The sequence below is a fragment of the Polypterus senegalus genome, chromosome 4 (assembly GCF_016835505.1).
Source record: "Polypterus senegalus isolate Bchr_013 chromosome 4, ASM1683550v1, whole genome shotgun sequence".
Lineage (NCBI taxonomy): Eukaryota > Metazoa > Chordata > Cladistia > Polypteriformes > Polypteridae > Polypterus > Polypterus senegalus.
The window spans coordinates 136,790,640-136,809,518 of NC_053157.1; the positions used below are offsets into that span (position 1 = coordinate 136,790,640).

At 34.3% G+C, this 18,879-nt stretch overlaps 1 protein-coding gene across 1 annotated transcript in view; it reads left to right on the forward strand.

Annotated features, from left to right (window-relative positions):
* The first annotated feature begins 1,134 nt into the window (after positions 1 to 1,134).
* lias (lipoic acid synthetase) overlaps positions 1,135 to 18,879 on the forward strand; it is a 44,509-nt gene continuing 26,764 nt past the window's right edge. Inside the window, exons 1-7 of the mRNA XM_039751312.1 lie at positions 1,135 to 1,287; positions 2,194 to 2,354; positions 4,288 to 4,381; positions 8,470 to 8,550; positions 12,183 to 12,339; positions 14,737 to 14,794; positions 16,848 to 16,976. Coding sequence (XP_039607246.1) covers positions 1,150 to 1,287; positions 2,194 to 2,354; positions 4,288 to 4,381; positions 8,470 to 8,550; positions 12,183 to 12,339; positions 14,737 to 14,794; positions 16,848 to 16,976 — 818 coding nt within the window. The 5' untranslated portion in view covers positions 1,135 to 1,149. The remainder of the gene's footprint in view (positions 1,288 to 2,193; positions 2,355 to 4,287; positions 4,382 to 8,469; positions 8,551 to 12,182; positions 12,340 to 14,736; positions 14,795 to 16,847; positions 16,977 to 18,879) is intronic.

Sequence of the window (18,879 nt, forward strand, 5' to 3'; positions counted from 1 at the left end):
GGGAATTGTCAGCAACACCATAACAGATTCACTGTAGTACATTGCAGGACAATATCAAGAACAATTAATGTGAACCCTGCATTCAGAGGTTAATGTTTAAGATTATCTTCTAGGAAGTAAAAATGTTAGGTTTGAATACACAATGGCAGGTCTGAAAATCAAGAGTACACCTTATGAGAAGGCCTTAGGAATTGTAGTGGACTATACACTATCGACTGGCAGACAGTGTTCAGAGGCCATTAAGAAGGCTAACAGAGTGTTATGTTATATAGTGCCCTGATGTGTGGAGTATAAGTCCAAGGGTGTTATTCTCCACCTTTATAATGCACTGGTGAGGCCTCATCTGGAGTACTGTGTGCAGTTTTGGTCTTCAGGCTACAAAAAGGACATAACAGCACTAGAAAATGTCCAGAGAAAAGCGACTAGGCTGATTCCAAGGCTACAGTGGATGAGTTATGAGGAAGAATTAAAAGAGCTGAGACTTTTCAGCATAAGTAAAAGAAGATTAAGAGAATACATATTTGAAGTGTTTAAAATTATGAAGGGATATTTACAGTGGATAGAGATTGTTATTTTAAAATGAGTTCAACAAGAACACTGGGACACAGTTGGAAACTTGTTAAGGGTAAATTCCACACAAACATTAGGAAGTTTTTCTTTGCATAGGGAACCAGACATTTGAAATAAACTACCAAGTAGTTTGGTAGACAATAGGACTTTAGGGACTTTCAAAAATAGACTTGATGTTATTTTGGAAGAATAAAATGGATAGGACCAGCGAGCTTTCTTGGTCTGAATGGTTTGATCTCCTCTAGATTGTTCCAACGTTCTGATATTCATATGCCAGTACAAGTTTGCAGTGGCAGAAGCCAATCCCAGTAGCACCAGATCCAAAGCAGGAACCAGTCAGGGATGTGAGGCTTTTTCTAAAGTCAATGCTCATTAATTTCATGGTGGATATATTTCATGAATAAGTACATTAACTGTTAACAATGTATTGTAAACTGTTGAATTCATAACTGATTCGCACTACGTTAGGAAATGAAGACATGGATACCCGCTGCTCCCTACTTTTCTCTCGACTAGTCTTGTCTGTGTCCCATCGATGTGTCCAGTCTGAAGGCATCACTTACCAATCACGGCTAATCGATGCTCGAAAACACGGAGCAGAAACGCCGGCGACAGGGGGCAAGGAAAGTTGGAACTGTAGAAATGGCCCTGCTCAAAGTGCGACGTTTTGACAGTATCGGCTTGTGGCTGAAGACAGGGGATTCTTTAAATTTCTCCGTATGTTGCTGTCATTGTTTTGTATATTTACATTATATACATTATTACATATTTTGCATTAATACCATGAGGACCAGTGACATGACGAATATAACTCGGCTGAAATTCTGTAAATGTGCTGTTGGAAGTGTCATTGCACATAATGCGTTGAACCGACAATTTCACGAGTCCTTAGATATTTAAGTACTTTTGTTGCTAATAATCGTCATTATACGTTTGTGCACATTAACTGCTTTAGAATTATTTTGGAACGTTTAGAGATTTGTTAATGAGTCTCAAGTGTTTGATCAGCTGGCGTCTTACAAAAGTTAGAACGCTAATTTAGTTATGTTTATAACGGACATAAGTATGATGCCGCTTATGCCTGTAGCACTTGTTTAATGTATATTAGTGTCAACAGACAACGTTAAAAATAATGGAATGCATTCTCTGCATCAATAATGAGACGAGCGTTCGGGAGTTGACCTTCATCACCGCCTGGCATCGAACAACGCTGGTAACTGCTCACATTCGAGAAGCTGCCCTCAACATCTTTCAGTTAAGTCACCAGTGCATATGTGTTGGTGCGTGCGATTTAGTCATTGCGCAATAGCATACTTTTTCAGAATATATTAAATAACCCACGATCCACTTTATTTATTGAACGGTACACGTTCTGCATAGAAATTGACATATGCGGTAAATTCTATACTAAGTTACGATTCAGACGGATGAATTGATTTGTCTAGTATAACTTGATGTGTCACAAATGGCATTTTGGCCCAACGAGAAAGTCGAGTAAGAATATTCTATTGCTTAAATAGATTAACTTTATAGTTTCTTTTATTTACTTTGTAGGGTACTGATGGCGTATAATTAATATAGTAAAATAGTCAATTTCTGGTATGGTATTCTGTTTTATTTTAGGGCTGTATTACCCAGTCATGTAGGACTTCAAGTTCAGTGTCAGATAAGAAGCAAGCACTTGTTCATGGCCCAGATCTTGAAGATTTCGTTTCTGGAGACCTCCAAGACAGAAGCAAGTGGGCAGAATACAAAGGAAACTTAAAGAGACAGAAAGGAGATAGGTAAGAAAAGAAACACATAAGCTGGACAATAAATTGCTTGCACCAATATCATATTTATTACTTTTATTCTGGCAAAGATTACACCAGTTAATACTCTTTTTAATTTTTGTTCACCAGAATAACCAGAAACTGAATACAGTCACAATGTATTTCTGCAGGAACTCACTTAAAAGTATGGATAAACATTGAACAAGTACTGATTGGGAGAACTAATTAGAGGTCAGACTCAAAAAATATAGGATTTTAAAAAGAAGTTATAAACAATTCACAGTAGTTTTTGTGAACAACCTAACAACCAGTCAGGATATTCAGTTTTCATTAATCACTTTTACAGTATATCAAGCAGTAACTAAGTGAGATCTGTGAAGCACCTAATTAAGGCAGGAAGCAATCAGGTACCAAATAAAACTTCTCAAAAGAAAAAAAAGCCTGACACAAGCTTCATGTGTGCAGTTTAAATTTATTTTAAGCAAAAACTACCATTAGAAAGTTATACATGAAGTACATACCCTATTGATTCTGTCATGGTTTTAGTTTCTTTCCAGTCACTGTATTTAAAAGTTATTACCCTTAGGGTGACTCACAGTGAATTAAACATGACATGCTTTTAGGTCACTTTTCACATTTGCTCTCAATTCCTGATATTACAAACCTCACTTCTGTCCAGTGTCTATATCTATATACTGAACTTTTTTCCACAGTCCCACCTGTATGCTAAAGGTATCATTCAGCTCCCATAAGGTTTTGTACCTAAAGTTTCTGTATTCTTCTTCTTCTTTTTATTATTATTATTATTGTTATTATTATTATAACCTCTGCCACACAAAATAAATGTTAGTCACTCTCTCAAACTCTCAAATAAAAAAAATTGCATCTTGCTGCACAAAATATTAAATTGGGCCCTGCAGACCTCCCACATGAGCACATATGGCTACCAAAGAACATGTATATATTGTGAAAATAAATATGCAATTGGATGAAAACATTTTATGTACAGTACAGGCCAAAAGTTTGGACACACCTCCTCATTCAATGTGTTTTCTTTATTTTCATGACCATTTACAGCACTCCATCACTCTCCTTCTTGGTCAAATAGCCCTTACACAGCCTGGAGGTGTGTTTGGGGTCATTGTCCTGTTGAAAATTAAATGATCGTCCAACTAACCTGACTTTTGCACAACACAACTGCTGGTCCCAACCCCATTGATAAAGCAAGACATTCCACTAAATAACCCTGATAAGGCACACCTGTGAAGTGAAAACCATTTCAGGTGACTACCTGTTGAAGCTCATCGAGAGAATGCCAAGAGTGTGCAAAGCAGTAGTCAGAGCAAAGGGTGGCTATTTTAAAGAAACTAGAATATAAAACATGTTTTCAGTTATTTCACCTTTTTTTGTTAAGTACATAACTCCACATATGTTCATTCATAGTTTTGATGCCTTCAGTGAGAATCTACCAATGTAAATGGTCATGAAAATAAAGAAAACACATTGAATGAGGAGGTGTGTCCAAACTTTTGGCCTGTACTGTACTTACTTAAATTTAGCAAATTTAAAATTACAATTTACTGTATACTTAATAAAGAATATCTATGAATTTCCTCTAAAACAGTACTTATTTTTTTGTTCTGTACTTATTTCAGTTTGTCTCTGTTCTTTCCAATGTTGACTATACAAAGTGAGATTTGTACATACTAAATACCTGTCCTAATAGCATTCCTCTCCGAGTTTATGATTGTGACATGTACCCATCATTTTCCTAGTACTGTATACAGAACATCTAAATGGAGCCATATATAATTGACCAGTTCAGACTTTTTAATGTTTGTATATCTTATAATTTAACTATGCAATTAGTTTTTATTTCAGAGCAGCCAGAAAAATGACATTTTGTGGATATAAACGATAAAATACTATTTGATTTCTATTACAGGCTGAGATTACCACCCTGGTTGAAGACTGAAATTCCCATTGGAAAGAATTACAATAAGCTGAAGAATACATTAAGAAATTTAAATTTGCATACAGTAGGTGGAAATTACTCCTCTACTTTGTGTTATTGTGGTATAGAAATTGTTCTAAAAGTTAAATGAGAACTGATGTACATATGTAGCTTTTTAAGACAATATTACAAAATTATTTATAGTTATATTTGTCTCATCTCATTTTCAAAGCCACTTAATCAAATGGAGTATCTGGACCCTATATTGGAGCCTTTGTTGGCATAATAATGGATAATAGTGATGTACTGTATCTTGCTTTAATATACAGTAGTTGCTTTAATATCTTGTTCTTGTACTATAACCAGAGTTGTTAGCTTGTTGTTTTTAAAGACTAGGGGGCCCTGCTCACTTCACTCGCCAACCCCTGTGTTTGGTTTTCCAGATACAAATTTTTAAGATTTTTTTTTTTTATTTGAATTTTGGCAATTTTTATTAGTTTCACTTTTATTTCAGAACTTCTTTAAAAACAATATTTGGAATCTTTCGAGTCCCAACATACTGAATCTTTTAAATGAGGTCCATGAGACATGTGTTTAATGACTTTGTACAATAATTCAGGATAGGTTTCTCTGTTTGGAATTTCAGCACAGACAAAATGATCTACATCATCAGCGGTTAATATTTTTTTTGCAAAGTAACCAATAAATGCAAGTGAGGTAAACTCCATTTTTGCAATTCACTGACTTAAAACTTCAAAGCCTTACAATATTTACATACTTCAGACATATCATCTACAGTATGTCCATATATTCGATCTCTATTCGCCTTTTCGTTATTTCTCAGAGTAATAATTTCTCTTTGTTTGTGCTAATTCAATGTTTATTTTCTTTTTCTGAAACTGACGTTTTTTTCTGCTTTCATATTCTTTATCTTGCTCTGCATGTGTTTCGCGCCTACGTTTTTTGAGTCTTTTGAATTCCAGTTTTCATTATCTCTAACCTGTTCTGCATGTGTTTGGTCCACTTGCTTTTTAACCTGTTTATGACGTTTTACTTTGTTTTCTACTCTTTGTCTTTTATTTCTGACCTCACTTTGTCGTGCTATTTTTTCAATTACACCTGGTCCATGATGCAACCTCCGCGTCTGGCTCGAAAAGAGAAGAAGTAAAAAAAAAAAAAAAACCTGACATACATAGTAAAGTCTCACAAAAGTTTTTAAAACAATCAAGAAAAAGAACGCTGACTTCGTAACCCCAAACACAACCTTCTAGCACCCTCTCCAACCCCCTTATCAATCAATACCCTGCTATCAGTCTTCTGTGCTGTACTCTGCTCTCCCTCAATTGAACCTAACAATCACTCAAAAAAAAAAAAAAGGCTTCAACCTGGCTGGGACACTAAAATTGTTTCGAATTTTACTGCTTTCATATTCTTTCCCTTTCTCTGCACGTGTATCACACCATTGTTTTTTTTTGAGCCTTTTGAATTCCACTACTTTCATAATCTCTAACCTGCTCTGCATGTGTATAGCACCAACGTTTTTGAATGTGGTTATGAAGTTCTACTTTGTCTTTTAATTCTGAGTCCGATTGGACGTGCTTTTTTTCAATTCCACTTGTTCCTGGCTGATTATTACTTTCCTTATTTTCTGAATTTGCACCTAGATTATTCTTTTTTGCATTTTTTTCTCTCCAACACTTTTGAGTCTCTTTTCTCCACACTGCTCTTTCTTCTTCGTTTGGTCGTCGACGGTTTATCTATAACGTATTGTCCTTATACGCTTCATATGCACTGAGAGCCCTGGATCTGTGTGTGCTCAAAGCCTTGACACGACTGAGTGTTTTGCTGCCCGTGGTCTTATTTGATATTAGTTGTAAGTAAGGTGTGTCTTGCAAGAATATCATGTTCTACATCCCGCGAGACGGTCCTGGGTCAATCTCTTGCAACAAAGTCTCATATTTAAGGTTCCTGCGAGACACTCCGTGGCCAATCTCTTTAGTCTCACAGGTCTTTTAAGTGTCTTCCGTGATCTTCATGTGAAGATTACGTCTCGTCTACGTAGTCTTTCTCTCCTAGGATTTTTTTTATAACAGAGAGATTATAATGTTACACTTTTTTGTGTGACAAAATGTTAATGGTGCAGAATTCATTTCATCCAAGCTAACATGAATGAATTAGCGCCCACCACCTCTCTAAATTCTCAAGCAGTTCTGACTATTTCCATTCTAAAATATTCCTTTCCTGAAAGCTGTACCGTACAGCATTAGTTAGGAAATAACATGTTAGCCATTACATCTGGATCTTTTCCCCAATGTTATGACAGCACTGCAAGGTGGACTTTATCTGAAGGTGCTTCTGTTGGAAATTCTGAAGCACCATGTGTGCTCTTCCACATCATATCCAGTATAAAGTTACACACTTATGATATGTTTCATATCTTGTATCTTGTGTAAAGTATGAATTCCCCTTCATGGACAGCATGTTGAAAAGATAAGGTCAGAGAATATCAGCAAGGCATTTAAAACAATTTATGGCTATGTGGATAAAGCACAAACTATATTCATGCTACTAGGTGGTGTGTTTGTCTTACCATCTGAATGCCTTGTCTTTGAAGTTTTGCCTGCCTTCTTAACATGCATGTGATACTAGGGAGGCCAAAATTCCTGTAGAAGGTAATTAATCATAATAAGTGCTAAAATTCGAATTTTTGAAAATTGTGAAATATTGACAAGCTAATTCATAACTGATCGTTCAATTTTTATTTTCTTTGGTGATCTAGTGGTAGGCTTGCAACTGTACTACACTAATGACAAATTTTTAGACTCTAAAGAAAAGGTACTGTTTGCAGTGATATGTGATAAATCTTTACAGGTTTAGAGGTGCTGTTTACATGAAAGGGTGCATAGGCCAGAATTCTCATACTTAGTTCTTGAAGTACAGTTTTGGGTGGAACAAGTTTACTGATTAAAAGCCACTTTTTACTTTTAATGAAACATATTTTTTCCAAGCTTATTCTGTTATTTTCTATGTAAGATTATTATACTTTTCAGAGATTATCAACAAAGTGGTTTATAAACAGGAATCGATAAACACCATACAGTCCCTCAGAATTTATCTCTTTGTGAATATTGTTCATAAACATCTACTTTACAATGAGTTTAACACAATGCACTGTTATATATCTTATTCACAACAAATATATAATAGATTAATAAAAGTGAAACTAATTAGGAATCATAATTTAGTAAGTAGAATCAAACAAAGATAAAGGTAAATTACTATGCAGTAAAAGTTGTAAGTGTAGTAGGACGTTTTCAGAAACCTATTTTAAATTTACTATACATTATCTTCAGGGGTTCTGTCAGAAGGGATATAAATACTTGCATCTGCTTAAACTCTTTTAAATGACAAAATGCAACTTTTAATTATTGATCTTGAATCATTTAAATTTCTTTCTATGAAAAAAATGTTTTGTACCCTGGGTCAAGAAGGGGTGAAATTTAAAAATGACGGTCATATTCTAATAATTGAACTGTTATTGAGATTTGACTCAGAAACTATTGTTTCACATTCAATGCATATTCACTGAGCTTGACAATTTGCAGTAGCTATTCTAATTCCACTGATACTGCAATGTTAACAGGAGATACTGTATTTAGACTGCTATAGCTTGTTTTCTTTTACTTTCTTAAATAAGGAAAAAATAGAGCATGTATCAATTTTTATGGCACATGATTAGTAATAATATTTGTTAAACATTTCAGAATTAACCCTAATTATTATTAAGATATTATCCTCTTGCTACTTTTTGTGCCAGTTTATTATGTTCCTAGTAGATCAAGGGCCTAAAATTGCACCATTTAATGAAAATATACATCTTATTAGAAAAACAAAAATCAGGTTGTGAATTCTTATACCTTCTAAGTGATCACTAATATTTTATGAACTCATGAATGATGAAGCCTTTCCACAGTTTATATTAAGTGTGTCTGCATGGAGTGTCCCTTTTATAATATATGTCAGTTTTAAATGAAAGCTAAGTGGAGAGATTATTTCACATGTGTACTGATTTTGGGAAAGCCTTGGAGATTTTAGTTTCTGATTTAAATCGGTTCCTGCCAGAGGTAAGGTGAGAATTTCTTAACCTTAGATCAGTCTTTCTTATGCATGCAGGTATGTGAAGAAGCACGATGTCCAAACATTGGAGAGTGCTGGGGAGGAGGGGAGTATGCCACAGCAACAGCAACTATCATGGTATGACTCTTATTATTTTTAAAACATCTGCAGCTAACCATAATATCTTGCCTCAAGCTTCCTTTTTAAAGCATGTTTTTGTGAAAGTCTAGCTCTTTATTTTATTTTATTTTTGGATAACGGTACTTTTCAAGTCAAACTTTTTTTTGAAAATCATGGTGTATTTTAATTTATCATATGAAATTGCTTTCTAAAATGAAGCTAGTTTTAATAATTAAAAAAAAAATTACTAGCCCACTGTTTACAATGGAGCTAATGGTTACTAGTGTTCAAATTTGTAAAAAAGCCTTCAAATTTACTGAATATGCCCCTTTGATGTAGCAAAGGTTTCGATTTAACAAAGCATGCCTTCAGCATTTCTAGGACATGCATGTGAGGACAAAAGTAAATTGGAAATATTACATTTTATTACAGATTTCTGGTATTATTTTCTCAAGGTAAAGATATGTTATCAACCCCCATCACCAAGCTATATTCTGCTTACTATTCTACTTTTGCGTCTACAATTCTGTTTCTTCGTTGGTTATGTTTTGCCATTGCTTGCAACAACTGACAAATACACCCTTAAGTCATATGATTATTTTTCCTAAATGGCACCTAATATTCACCTATTACATTATATGTTGTTATTTTACATATCCTACGGAGTGATGGTAGTTGGTGGCACGATTGGAACTCCAGCCACCGTACAAAATCTCACACTGTTCCAGTGTGGTGCTGAGGTGTCACCCACTGCACTCGGGTCCCAATCCAGGTGGGTCGTCATGTGGTGTCATGCTCCCAAACTCTCTACAGGGTGAAATTCACGTCAAGTGACAACATCGTTCGTAAACAGCTTGTATGCGAGTTTCAGTGTACAATATACAAATAAAAATAATGTGAACTGAGCTGATTACAATGCATTATATTTTAGTAAAAGCCTTAGATTTTTGAAAGAACCAAGTCACCTGCACAGCTGCATTTTATGGGAGATTGTATGCATTTGTGTAATAAAAAAAATAAACTCCTAAAATGAAAAAGCTAGAGTGCAAAAGAGCCCAACCACAATGAAAGAGTTTATGCTCCACAATCCAGTTATCAAATATTTAACACATGATGAGTTACACTTCTTGAGGATGTGGTAATGAAAAAAACTGAGGACAATGTTTTTGAGTGATTAAACTCAGTGATACCAATCAATCTGTAAATACATGGAGAGGACATACAGAAACTGGCACTGTGGAGGATGAATGTTAGTATTGCATTACCATTATGTTTATGTTAAAACATCTGTACTAAACTTACTAAACTACAACCTGATTAAAACTAAGTGTATGCCTATGTCTGTTCAGTTCTTATTACATGGGTGCTCAATCTTTCTCTTACCAGAGCACTGAAGTACATGTGTGCATTGTTGTACTGGCAGCAACAGGCAATATCTTTGCAAAATAATACATTAAGCTTCAGTATAAAGAAGGAATGTGGACAATCGTAAGTGTGACTTTTTCAGGGATTATTATTTAGTTGTCTACAGAACAAAGACGGCAATTCACATCTGGACATCCACATTCAGTTTTGTCAACAGCGATGCTTGGTGTTGACTTTCTGAGATGAATCTATGTCCTGAAAGGTTGCTGCAGAGGAAGACAAGCAATGAACTGAAGTTGCCTTCTTTTAAAATGGCTGAATCTCACAAACATGTTTTGCTTTTTGAATGTTTTCTTCTTAATGTGTCATGAATCCACTGTTTTATAACATAGGTACAATGTCAAGATGCAGATCAATACTTGGTGAAATTTTTATTTTGAAAAATGGATGTATTCGATAAGTTTAAATTATTTTTTGTTCACATTGGGACTCCAGTACCACCAATTAACAAAATGTTAGAGCAGGCTAGATATTTTTTAAAATGTATAAAATAAGCTTCATTTTAGAACACAATTTCATGTGTCAAATAGATAACTCTAGTTATTGTCATGACCAATAATTAAATACAGTGAACCCTCGTGTATCACGGTTAATCCGTTCCAGACTCTACCGTGATAAATGAATTTTCTCGAAGTAGGATTCTTTATTTATAAATCGAATATTTTTGCAGTTAGGAGTATAGAAAACCTGTTTACGACCTTCTAAATACGTTTTTTAACATTATTAGAGCCCTCTAGACATGAAATAACACCCTTTAGTCACCATTACACTCGTATTACCCAATATATTAGACAAAATAAGGGAAAATAAGACATATTAGACGTTAAAAATATCATATTACTAGGCGCACTCGCCTTTTAAAGCGACCGACTTTTATCCTCAATTTTTGTGCGCTCCATGTGTACATCAGGCATGTAAGTGTAGGGAATGAGAACATCAAAGTGCCCATTCATAACATCTTCCGAAAACCTAAGTTTTTTTTTTATCCCCTCAAGTGCCTGTCTAAAGTCGTACAATGTCAGCCCAAATCTGTACCGCTAAAGACGGAGTTTCATGCACTAAATAAGCTATAGATGAGAATAAGCAAGCACCATCTCCCCTGATATTTACTATGCGGTGAGGCATTTGTACTCCATCAACATTAATTATTTCCAGAGACATAATTTTGTCTATTTTTCCAGCGCATCGCGCACAAAATTTTGCAAGGGAACGATGGGAGCACCAGAACTCTGCTCACATCACGTCGCTTCGTACCTCAAGTCTGTAATAAGCGGAATACCGCTACGCTTTGCACTCACGGGATGGAAGGACAATCCCGAACGCTTTTATATAGTAGATTATTGTACTGTACATTTAATTGCACACAAACACACACAGTTCTTACACACAACCACTAACCTATGAAGGCACGACCTCAGTAGGAGAGTCTTCAGAGGTTGGTGCATTATCTTCAGCAGGTGCGTTGTTGTCTTCTTCCGCTGAAGGAGTACTAGGAGTAGGCAGTGGGTGTCTGGGTGCGCGGCTGAAGAACATCTTGATAGGCAGTTGCTGGCGCTGTCTTTTCATATGCGTGAGGGGGCTTTTGTAGGGTATTGCCATCTTTAATCATATCCAAGAGTTTCACCTTCTCCTGGATAGTAAGCATCTTCCTCCGGCGCTTAGTTTTATTGTCAGAAGGCTTAGAAAAAGCAGCGTTTAGGAGCCATCGTAGGGCTTAGATAAAAGTTCTCAGAAAGCGCATGCTTAGTGACGTAAGCGTGTATGAGAAAAAAATCTCGATAGACTGAAGCCGCGAAAGTCGAAGCGTGATATAGCGAGGGATCACTGTATTTAAAATAAATTAATGATTAATAGTTGTCATGATTGTGGTGAAATAATTTTAACATGAAAAATACCAAAATTATCATTTAGCAAAGTTTAATTGGTTTTAATGTAATCTATTCAGTATACCAGAAAGTACAACTTGATTTCAGACCTGATTAAAAAGTTATTGGGGGGAGTGGAGAAGTGGAATGAAACACTTTGCATTTTAATGAATGGAAAACGACAAAACATTCTGCAGAAGCACAGATACCTAAAGTGATTATTTTTAAGTAGCACTGTTACTGTTCAACATTTTACTGTACAATATATATTTGTGGATTCAGCACCTTATTTTTTCTGTAGTAATATGTGAAATGGTAATTTGTTGATTTTTTCATAAATTCTAAATATTTATTCCATAGCTAATGGGTGACACTTGTACAAGAGGCTGTAGGTTCTGCTCTGTTAAAACATCTAGACAACCTCCTCCTTTGGACCCAGATGAGCCACTCAACACAGCCAAAGCAATTGCTGAGTGGGGTCTGGACTATGTGGTGCTGACTTCAGTAGACCGAGATGGTATGTACCTGTAAAAATTCAAAGGATAAAAATTAAAACCATAATAGTGTATGTTGCAGTATTTACTTAGAAAATTGTACTTGTAGTTAGAAACCAGTAACTTTAATACTTTGGGATGTTTACAACACTTCTTATGTTAAAGTTCAGGTTAGACTTTAAAAGCAACATATGATATGTGCTGCTTAAACGTTGTATTACTAGATGACTTCCAAGAATTTTGTTCAGTTACTTCAAAGCTTAAGCTGTGTCTGATTTTTTTTTTTTCACTGTTAACTAAATATGCAAAATATTTCAGATTTAGGAGATTAAATCACATAAGGTTGAAAACACTGCAGGTTAACACTCTGTAGGAATATGTCCAGAATAATCCATACATTCATTAATTATCCAACCTGACTACAGGGTCAATCCCAGCAAACACTGGGCGCAAGGCAGGAAACAAACCCCAGGCAGGGCACCAGTTCACCGCAGTGTCCAGAATAATTAATTGTTTAATGAATATAATTGCAGTATGCAGGGACTATCGGATACAGACGCCCTTTACACCCCAGAAAGTTTCATTCAACTTTTGTCATAATATATTTTTTAAACTTATGAATGTAGCTGTAGTCAGTTTTTTGCAACCAAACTTTAAAAGTTGTTTTAGAGAGAGCTTGGGAAGCTTTCAATAATAATTCATACCAATGAAAAGTTACATATTAATATTATTCTATATTTTGTTGACTCTTATGTAATTTTTAACCTTTTTTTGCTATTGAAGCACAAGCAGATAATGTATGAGCGTCACACAGTGAGGTGGTGGTAAAAAAAATTTAACTTTGGTACATAAAATTTGCTTTGTTTCAATATATTTTACTACATTCCAGAGAAAATGTTTTGTCTTCATTTTATAAATGAGTTTAAGTTATTTCCATAAAATTTCTTCGAGACTCTTTGTAGTTTTATTTGTACTGTTTATATTTTATTCACATTCATTAATGCAGTTTTTTTTTCAAATTAAATGTAAAATCACTAGTACAAAATACTACTGTATTCAGATTGGTTGAAAAAGAAATATGTTCGTGATCTCTGTATGTATATATGCGAGTTGCTTAGTTAAACCTCTAGAAGTGCACACTGGAACCTCTCATCATTGGCATTGTATGGCAACTGTTCAACTTAGGACCAAAATTCACTACAGAGGGTAGTAAAATCAGCTGAAAATAGTACAGCTCCCTTTGTTCAGAATTATACTTCTTTTTAAAGGAAAGCAGACCTCAGCCATCCCACATGATCACTTTTCTCTCCCTATGTTTGGCAAATGGTAAAAAACCATTAGCACTTGCCCCTCTAGATTTGAGGACAGTTTTTCTCCTTGAGTCATAAGGTTACTCAGTGGTCACTTGTACAGACTACTGCCTGAGCATACCTAATGTACGTTCTTGCGTTCTGTATGTGTTGTCTGATGTTTGTATTTAATATATAGTATGGTGTTGTATTCATTGTCTGCTGCTGATATTACGGATATGTTACGAGTCTTTAGGAATTGTGCAAGTGAGAATCTTGCTGTATTGTGTACACATGACAAGAACATTAATCTTGAATGTAATCCTTTCTTGTCAATAATTTGACTTATCTTTTTGTGTTATTATTAAGAAATATTTATTTTATACTACAGTTTAGTGTATAGCATATTTATTGACTTTTGAGTTTAAACAAAAAAAAACTAGGATATCTATATAACAATAGTAACTGTTATTGCTCAAATTTAAAATATAATGCTGAAAAAAGTATAGTACAATCACAACTTGCATGTTTAATATTGACACAACCACTTATTAAAATAAATTTATCTAGTTCTATATACATTCACAGCTTTTAGCATAATGATATGGAACAGATGAATATAATAACTAATACAAAAATTTAGTACAGAATTAAAATTAAAAAACTAGAAAGTATAGATAATTGTAAATCAAACTGCGTATGATTTAAAAGGCTCTCCTCCTTTGCAAAAAAAAAATGTGAAATATACCAGCTTTGCCCTAAAAAAGAAAAAAAAATAATGTAAAACATGTAACTATATTATTAATGCATGATGGATCAGTCACTTGCCAAGAAAAAATAAATGGTGTTTAATTTTAATGAAGGGCGCCCAGTTATTTTTCTACAGAGTTATAGTTTGTGAGGGCTCGGGTGACGTTAGCTGTTGGGAAAAAGTAACTGCTGATATGTCAAGAGGCTATACAGTATGTTACCTGTTTTATGTGTGTGTGAGGCTGTAACTTAAATGACTGCATATTATAAAATGTTAGTTTTCTGTTGGTAAAATCTGAACCTCAGGTAATATGTATCATTAGTAGCGGCTACATGTAAAAAGGATATGAATAATAAGTAATACATTTTGATTTTAATCAGATATTGCTGATGGAGGTGCAGAACACATTGCAAAAACAGTTTCTTATTTAAAGGAAAGGTAAGGCAGTTTTATTTAAATAGCAATGTTCAAGATTTCCTTCACCTGGGTGTTTGAATGCCATGGTTTGAGTCAATGAAACTAACAATCCACTTATTCCTTTTACATAAGACACAGATACTCAAACACCAAATCTGGCATTTAGAGACTTTTTTTCTCCAAAGGAAATATGAATCAGTAAAACTTTTTTGTATTATAAAATATTTGAGCGATATATGAATTTTTTTAAGTTAATGTGGCAAAAGTTCTAGTATATTTTAAATTGTGGATGGCATCATAGTCTTTTGCAGAAAAACATCCTTATTGTGAGCTATCTAGATATATTTGCTTTTTAAAGACCTACATTTACACACACATTCATATATATTTTCCATTGATTAAATATTCTAATGGATACTTTCAATTACACGCATTACATCTCACCTTAACAGCTCCTTTTAGTGTTTTTAAATGGTTAATAAGTAAATAGTGCAGTCCTTGTGATAATGCAGATTTTTTTTTTTAACTCTGTCACCTTTCCTTAGTTGATGTGGTGTCAAAAATATATTTTGTGCTCATTCTAAGCACCACAAACACACATACTCTACCAGTCCAACTCACTCTGCAGTTTATGTTCCAGCCATAATTTGTCTTAGGCTGTTCAGTCTTTTATTTTATAACTTTATTCTGTAAAATATGCTTTAAAAAACTTTAAAAGTGTGTGCCATGATATTCCTTGTATAGAAAACACTGTAGGCTTCCTGTAGTTTATGTTGTGGTAATTTCAAGACTGCCAAACTGTATCAGTCATTTTCACAGTACCATGTGATAGCTTTCATATAGTACAAGCATCATTATACCTTTCTGATACAAATTAAGGACAAAGTACAGAAAAGACATTTCACCTAGACAATTATTTAGTAGGTATCATATGTAAATATTAACAACATCTATCACCAGAAGTGTATAAAACAACATCACCACAAAATGAATAATAGTAGACAGTGTTTATACAGGGTGACACAGAAAAATAGGAACTTTCAAAATGCGTAGTGGCAGCCATGTACAGTTGGCAGCACTGCAGAACTGGGACCTTCAGCTGTAAACAATCTTGCCATTTAGTAATTTAGTAATCAATTGCAAGGCAATCCATGGCAGCTGTGCGAGGATTGTTCGGTAACAGTGTCATCTCAAGATTCGGTGACATTCCCTGACCCTCAAGATCACCGGATTTGTCCATTTGTAATTTTTTCTTGTGGGGCTACCTTAAGAGTCAGGTCTACATGACTCGGCCAACGACACTGAATGAACTGAAACAAAGAATTCAAGACGAAATTAGTGGTATCCTACCTGAGATGTTGCAGCAATCAATGGGGAACCTCAACAGCAGATTGGAAGAATGTATACGTACAGGAGGATGCCATCTACAGGACGTAATTTTCAGACATTGATAATTTGGATTACTGTCTCTTAAAAGGCAAGTTGTAGTGGTTCAATTGCTGTCAATAAAACTTTTTTGGTGGATTTCTTCGATTTTTATTGGGTTTTTCAAAAGTTCCCGTTTTTCTGTGTCACCCTGTACTATTCTTTTATCTTTATGTATCTTCAATTAAATTGACCTTTCAGCTTGTGCAGTCACTTCACCATATCATCCTTCCCTAAATTTTGTGGTGCATATTATACATTTAAAATGGTAAAGTAGCATTTTTCAAGAGTCAGAGCCTCCATTTTAAATAGGCAAGCAAAAATAATGCACTATGCATATCATTGTCCAAATATCCATGCAGATAAATACAGGGTGATTTTAAAGGACTCATACCACACGTACCATTCTTATGCATGGTGTGTTCCAAGATTAACTCCTTGTTAGCCATTAATTCTAAAACTTGAGTGATATTTATCTAAGGAGTATGAACAGTACTGTACACTTGTGCATAATGTAATGCATTGTAATCATGAGTGATTTGTTATATTTATTAAAAAATCTTTGTTTTCTTCTTTATGGACCCAGTTCAAAGTTGCTTGCACCTTTTTTGAGAGGATTAACTTTATTGTATTTTCTTTCATTCTACAGAAATTCAAAAATCCTAGTTGAGTGCCTAACTCCAGATTTCAGAGGTGACAAGACATCTGTTGAGAAAGTTGCTTTGTCAGGATTAGATGTTTATGCGCATAATGTGGAAACAGTCAGAGAGTTACAGCGGTAAGGGAAACTTTTTAAAGTATTTTTTGCATAACATACTTAAACTTGTTACATAGTGGAGGGTAGGTTCCTTTTGGAATACTTTGCTCATGACAATACTGTTATTCTAGGATATTCAGTTCATAATAAACTAAAAAATGAGAGATGTGTAGTGAATATTATGTATGTTGGAAGTAATTTGCCATTTGCCATGTATGTATATGTTTACAAGATTTAGAAAGGAAATTATCAATTTGGATTTTTTTAAGTGGTACATGGCTTATATGGGACAAAATAGTAGTAAGCAACATGCCTTTAAGAGTAAAATTAAATTAGGCAAGATCATGCAATGACTATTCATTGTAAAAGTTAATTGCCGATTTCATTGTTCCTTTTTAAAAGAAATGTGTATTTAGCATTGACAAACAAATACTTTGAGTGAATGCTTTTGATTTCCATAAAGTATTAGTACATTTTTTGGTTTTCTGCAATTTATATACAGTAAATTCATTATTTAAAAGCTACCAGGAGAGGGCTCCAATGAGTCATACAACCGAGAATAATTAATTTGAAAGTGAAATTTCCAGAATCGCTCAAATTCTGGTAAGCATCCTTCTTATCCAGCAGGTGGAGCTTTGTTGTAAAATGGTTTAGTATTATAGTAGGTGGTGTGTGTTTGTTTTGTTTAACATGAAACCTTTAGTAAAAAATATATTTTAACACCTGGAATGTCCAAAGCTACATCAATACTGAAGAGATTTAACACAAGCCATATAAATAATCCCACTAAGACAGACATGTGCAATTCTATAAAAAGCATTTGCATGGTCATAGTTGTAGAAGAGCACCCAGTAAAAATCAGAAGGTAGTTTTTTTTTAATTACAGGTTCTTTATATTGAAGCATGGTAGTTAACCTGTCCCTATTCCACAAATTATAAAGGTAAAATAAAAAATATTTTATGTGCTTTTGTTTAAGAGAAAACAATTACACATGATATCAGTGTTTTACACACAATTTTCTTGATGTTTTGGCTGCTCCCACTAGGGTTTGGCATAGCAGAACATCTTTTTCCATATCTTCTGCGTCTTGTTTTGTTACACCCATCACCTGCTTATGTACTATATAGATATTATATAAAACGACCTGGAATTGGGTTTTAATCACAGGGTTACATGACATTTTGAGTAAAACTCGGATTTTCTTATTCTTATATATCCGATTTGTATGTTGAACTAGCACTCTGCATTTTATTGTCATTTTCAATCAGTTTAATATCTGACCCAGTTATTTTGTACACTTGTATTTTAATAATTACAAGGAACACAAACTTCAAGGTCACTGGTAAGTAAAGAAAATTATACTAGAACTTTATGATTTTTTCAGACTGGCATAAAATGGACCAAGGATTTCTTTTTACAATATATAGTGTTTATTATATTAGGTCTGTTGACTAAAACTGTATTGTTCTCATTTTAAAAAAGTACCCTGTGGTAATAACTCATCAACTGCACCTCAGATTAAACAACCAGGTATCTATTATAGCATCTGTGTTTTGCCTTGGATACAAGATAATGACACCTGTAATAACATATTGTTCATATTGATGGACAAAAAGATTTAATAGGTTATAAATGAAGCCTTAGTTAACTTGTTGTTTGTGCATGTAGTATATCTATTATCATTTTCAGCATTCGATTTCTATGTTCACGTGTTAGGTTTCTATATTGTAGATAAAGCAGAGTGGAAGAAGTGCAGAGGTGGGTGGTTTTGAGAATGCAAGAAAAGATTTTTGCCGCTCCATGTAATCTGCTTTAAACTGACTGTAATTAAAGCCTTCTTCCTAACAGTGCGAATCTTGTACTTGTGTCAGAAATAGTAGTGTGTTAGCCAAGTCCAGAAAATGGCCGTTTCAGTGGACTGTG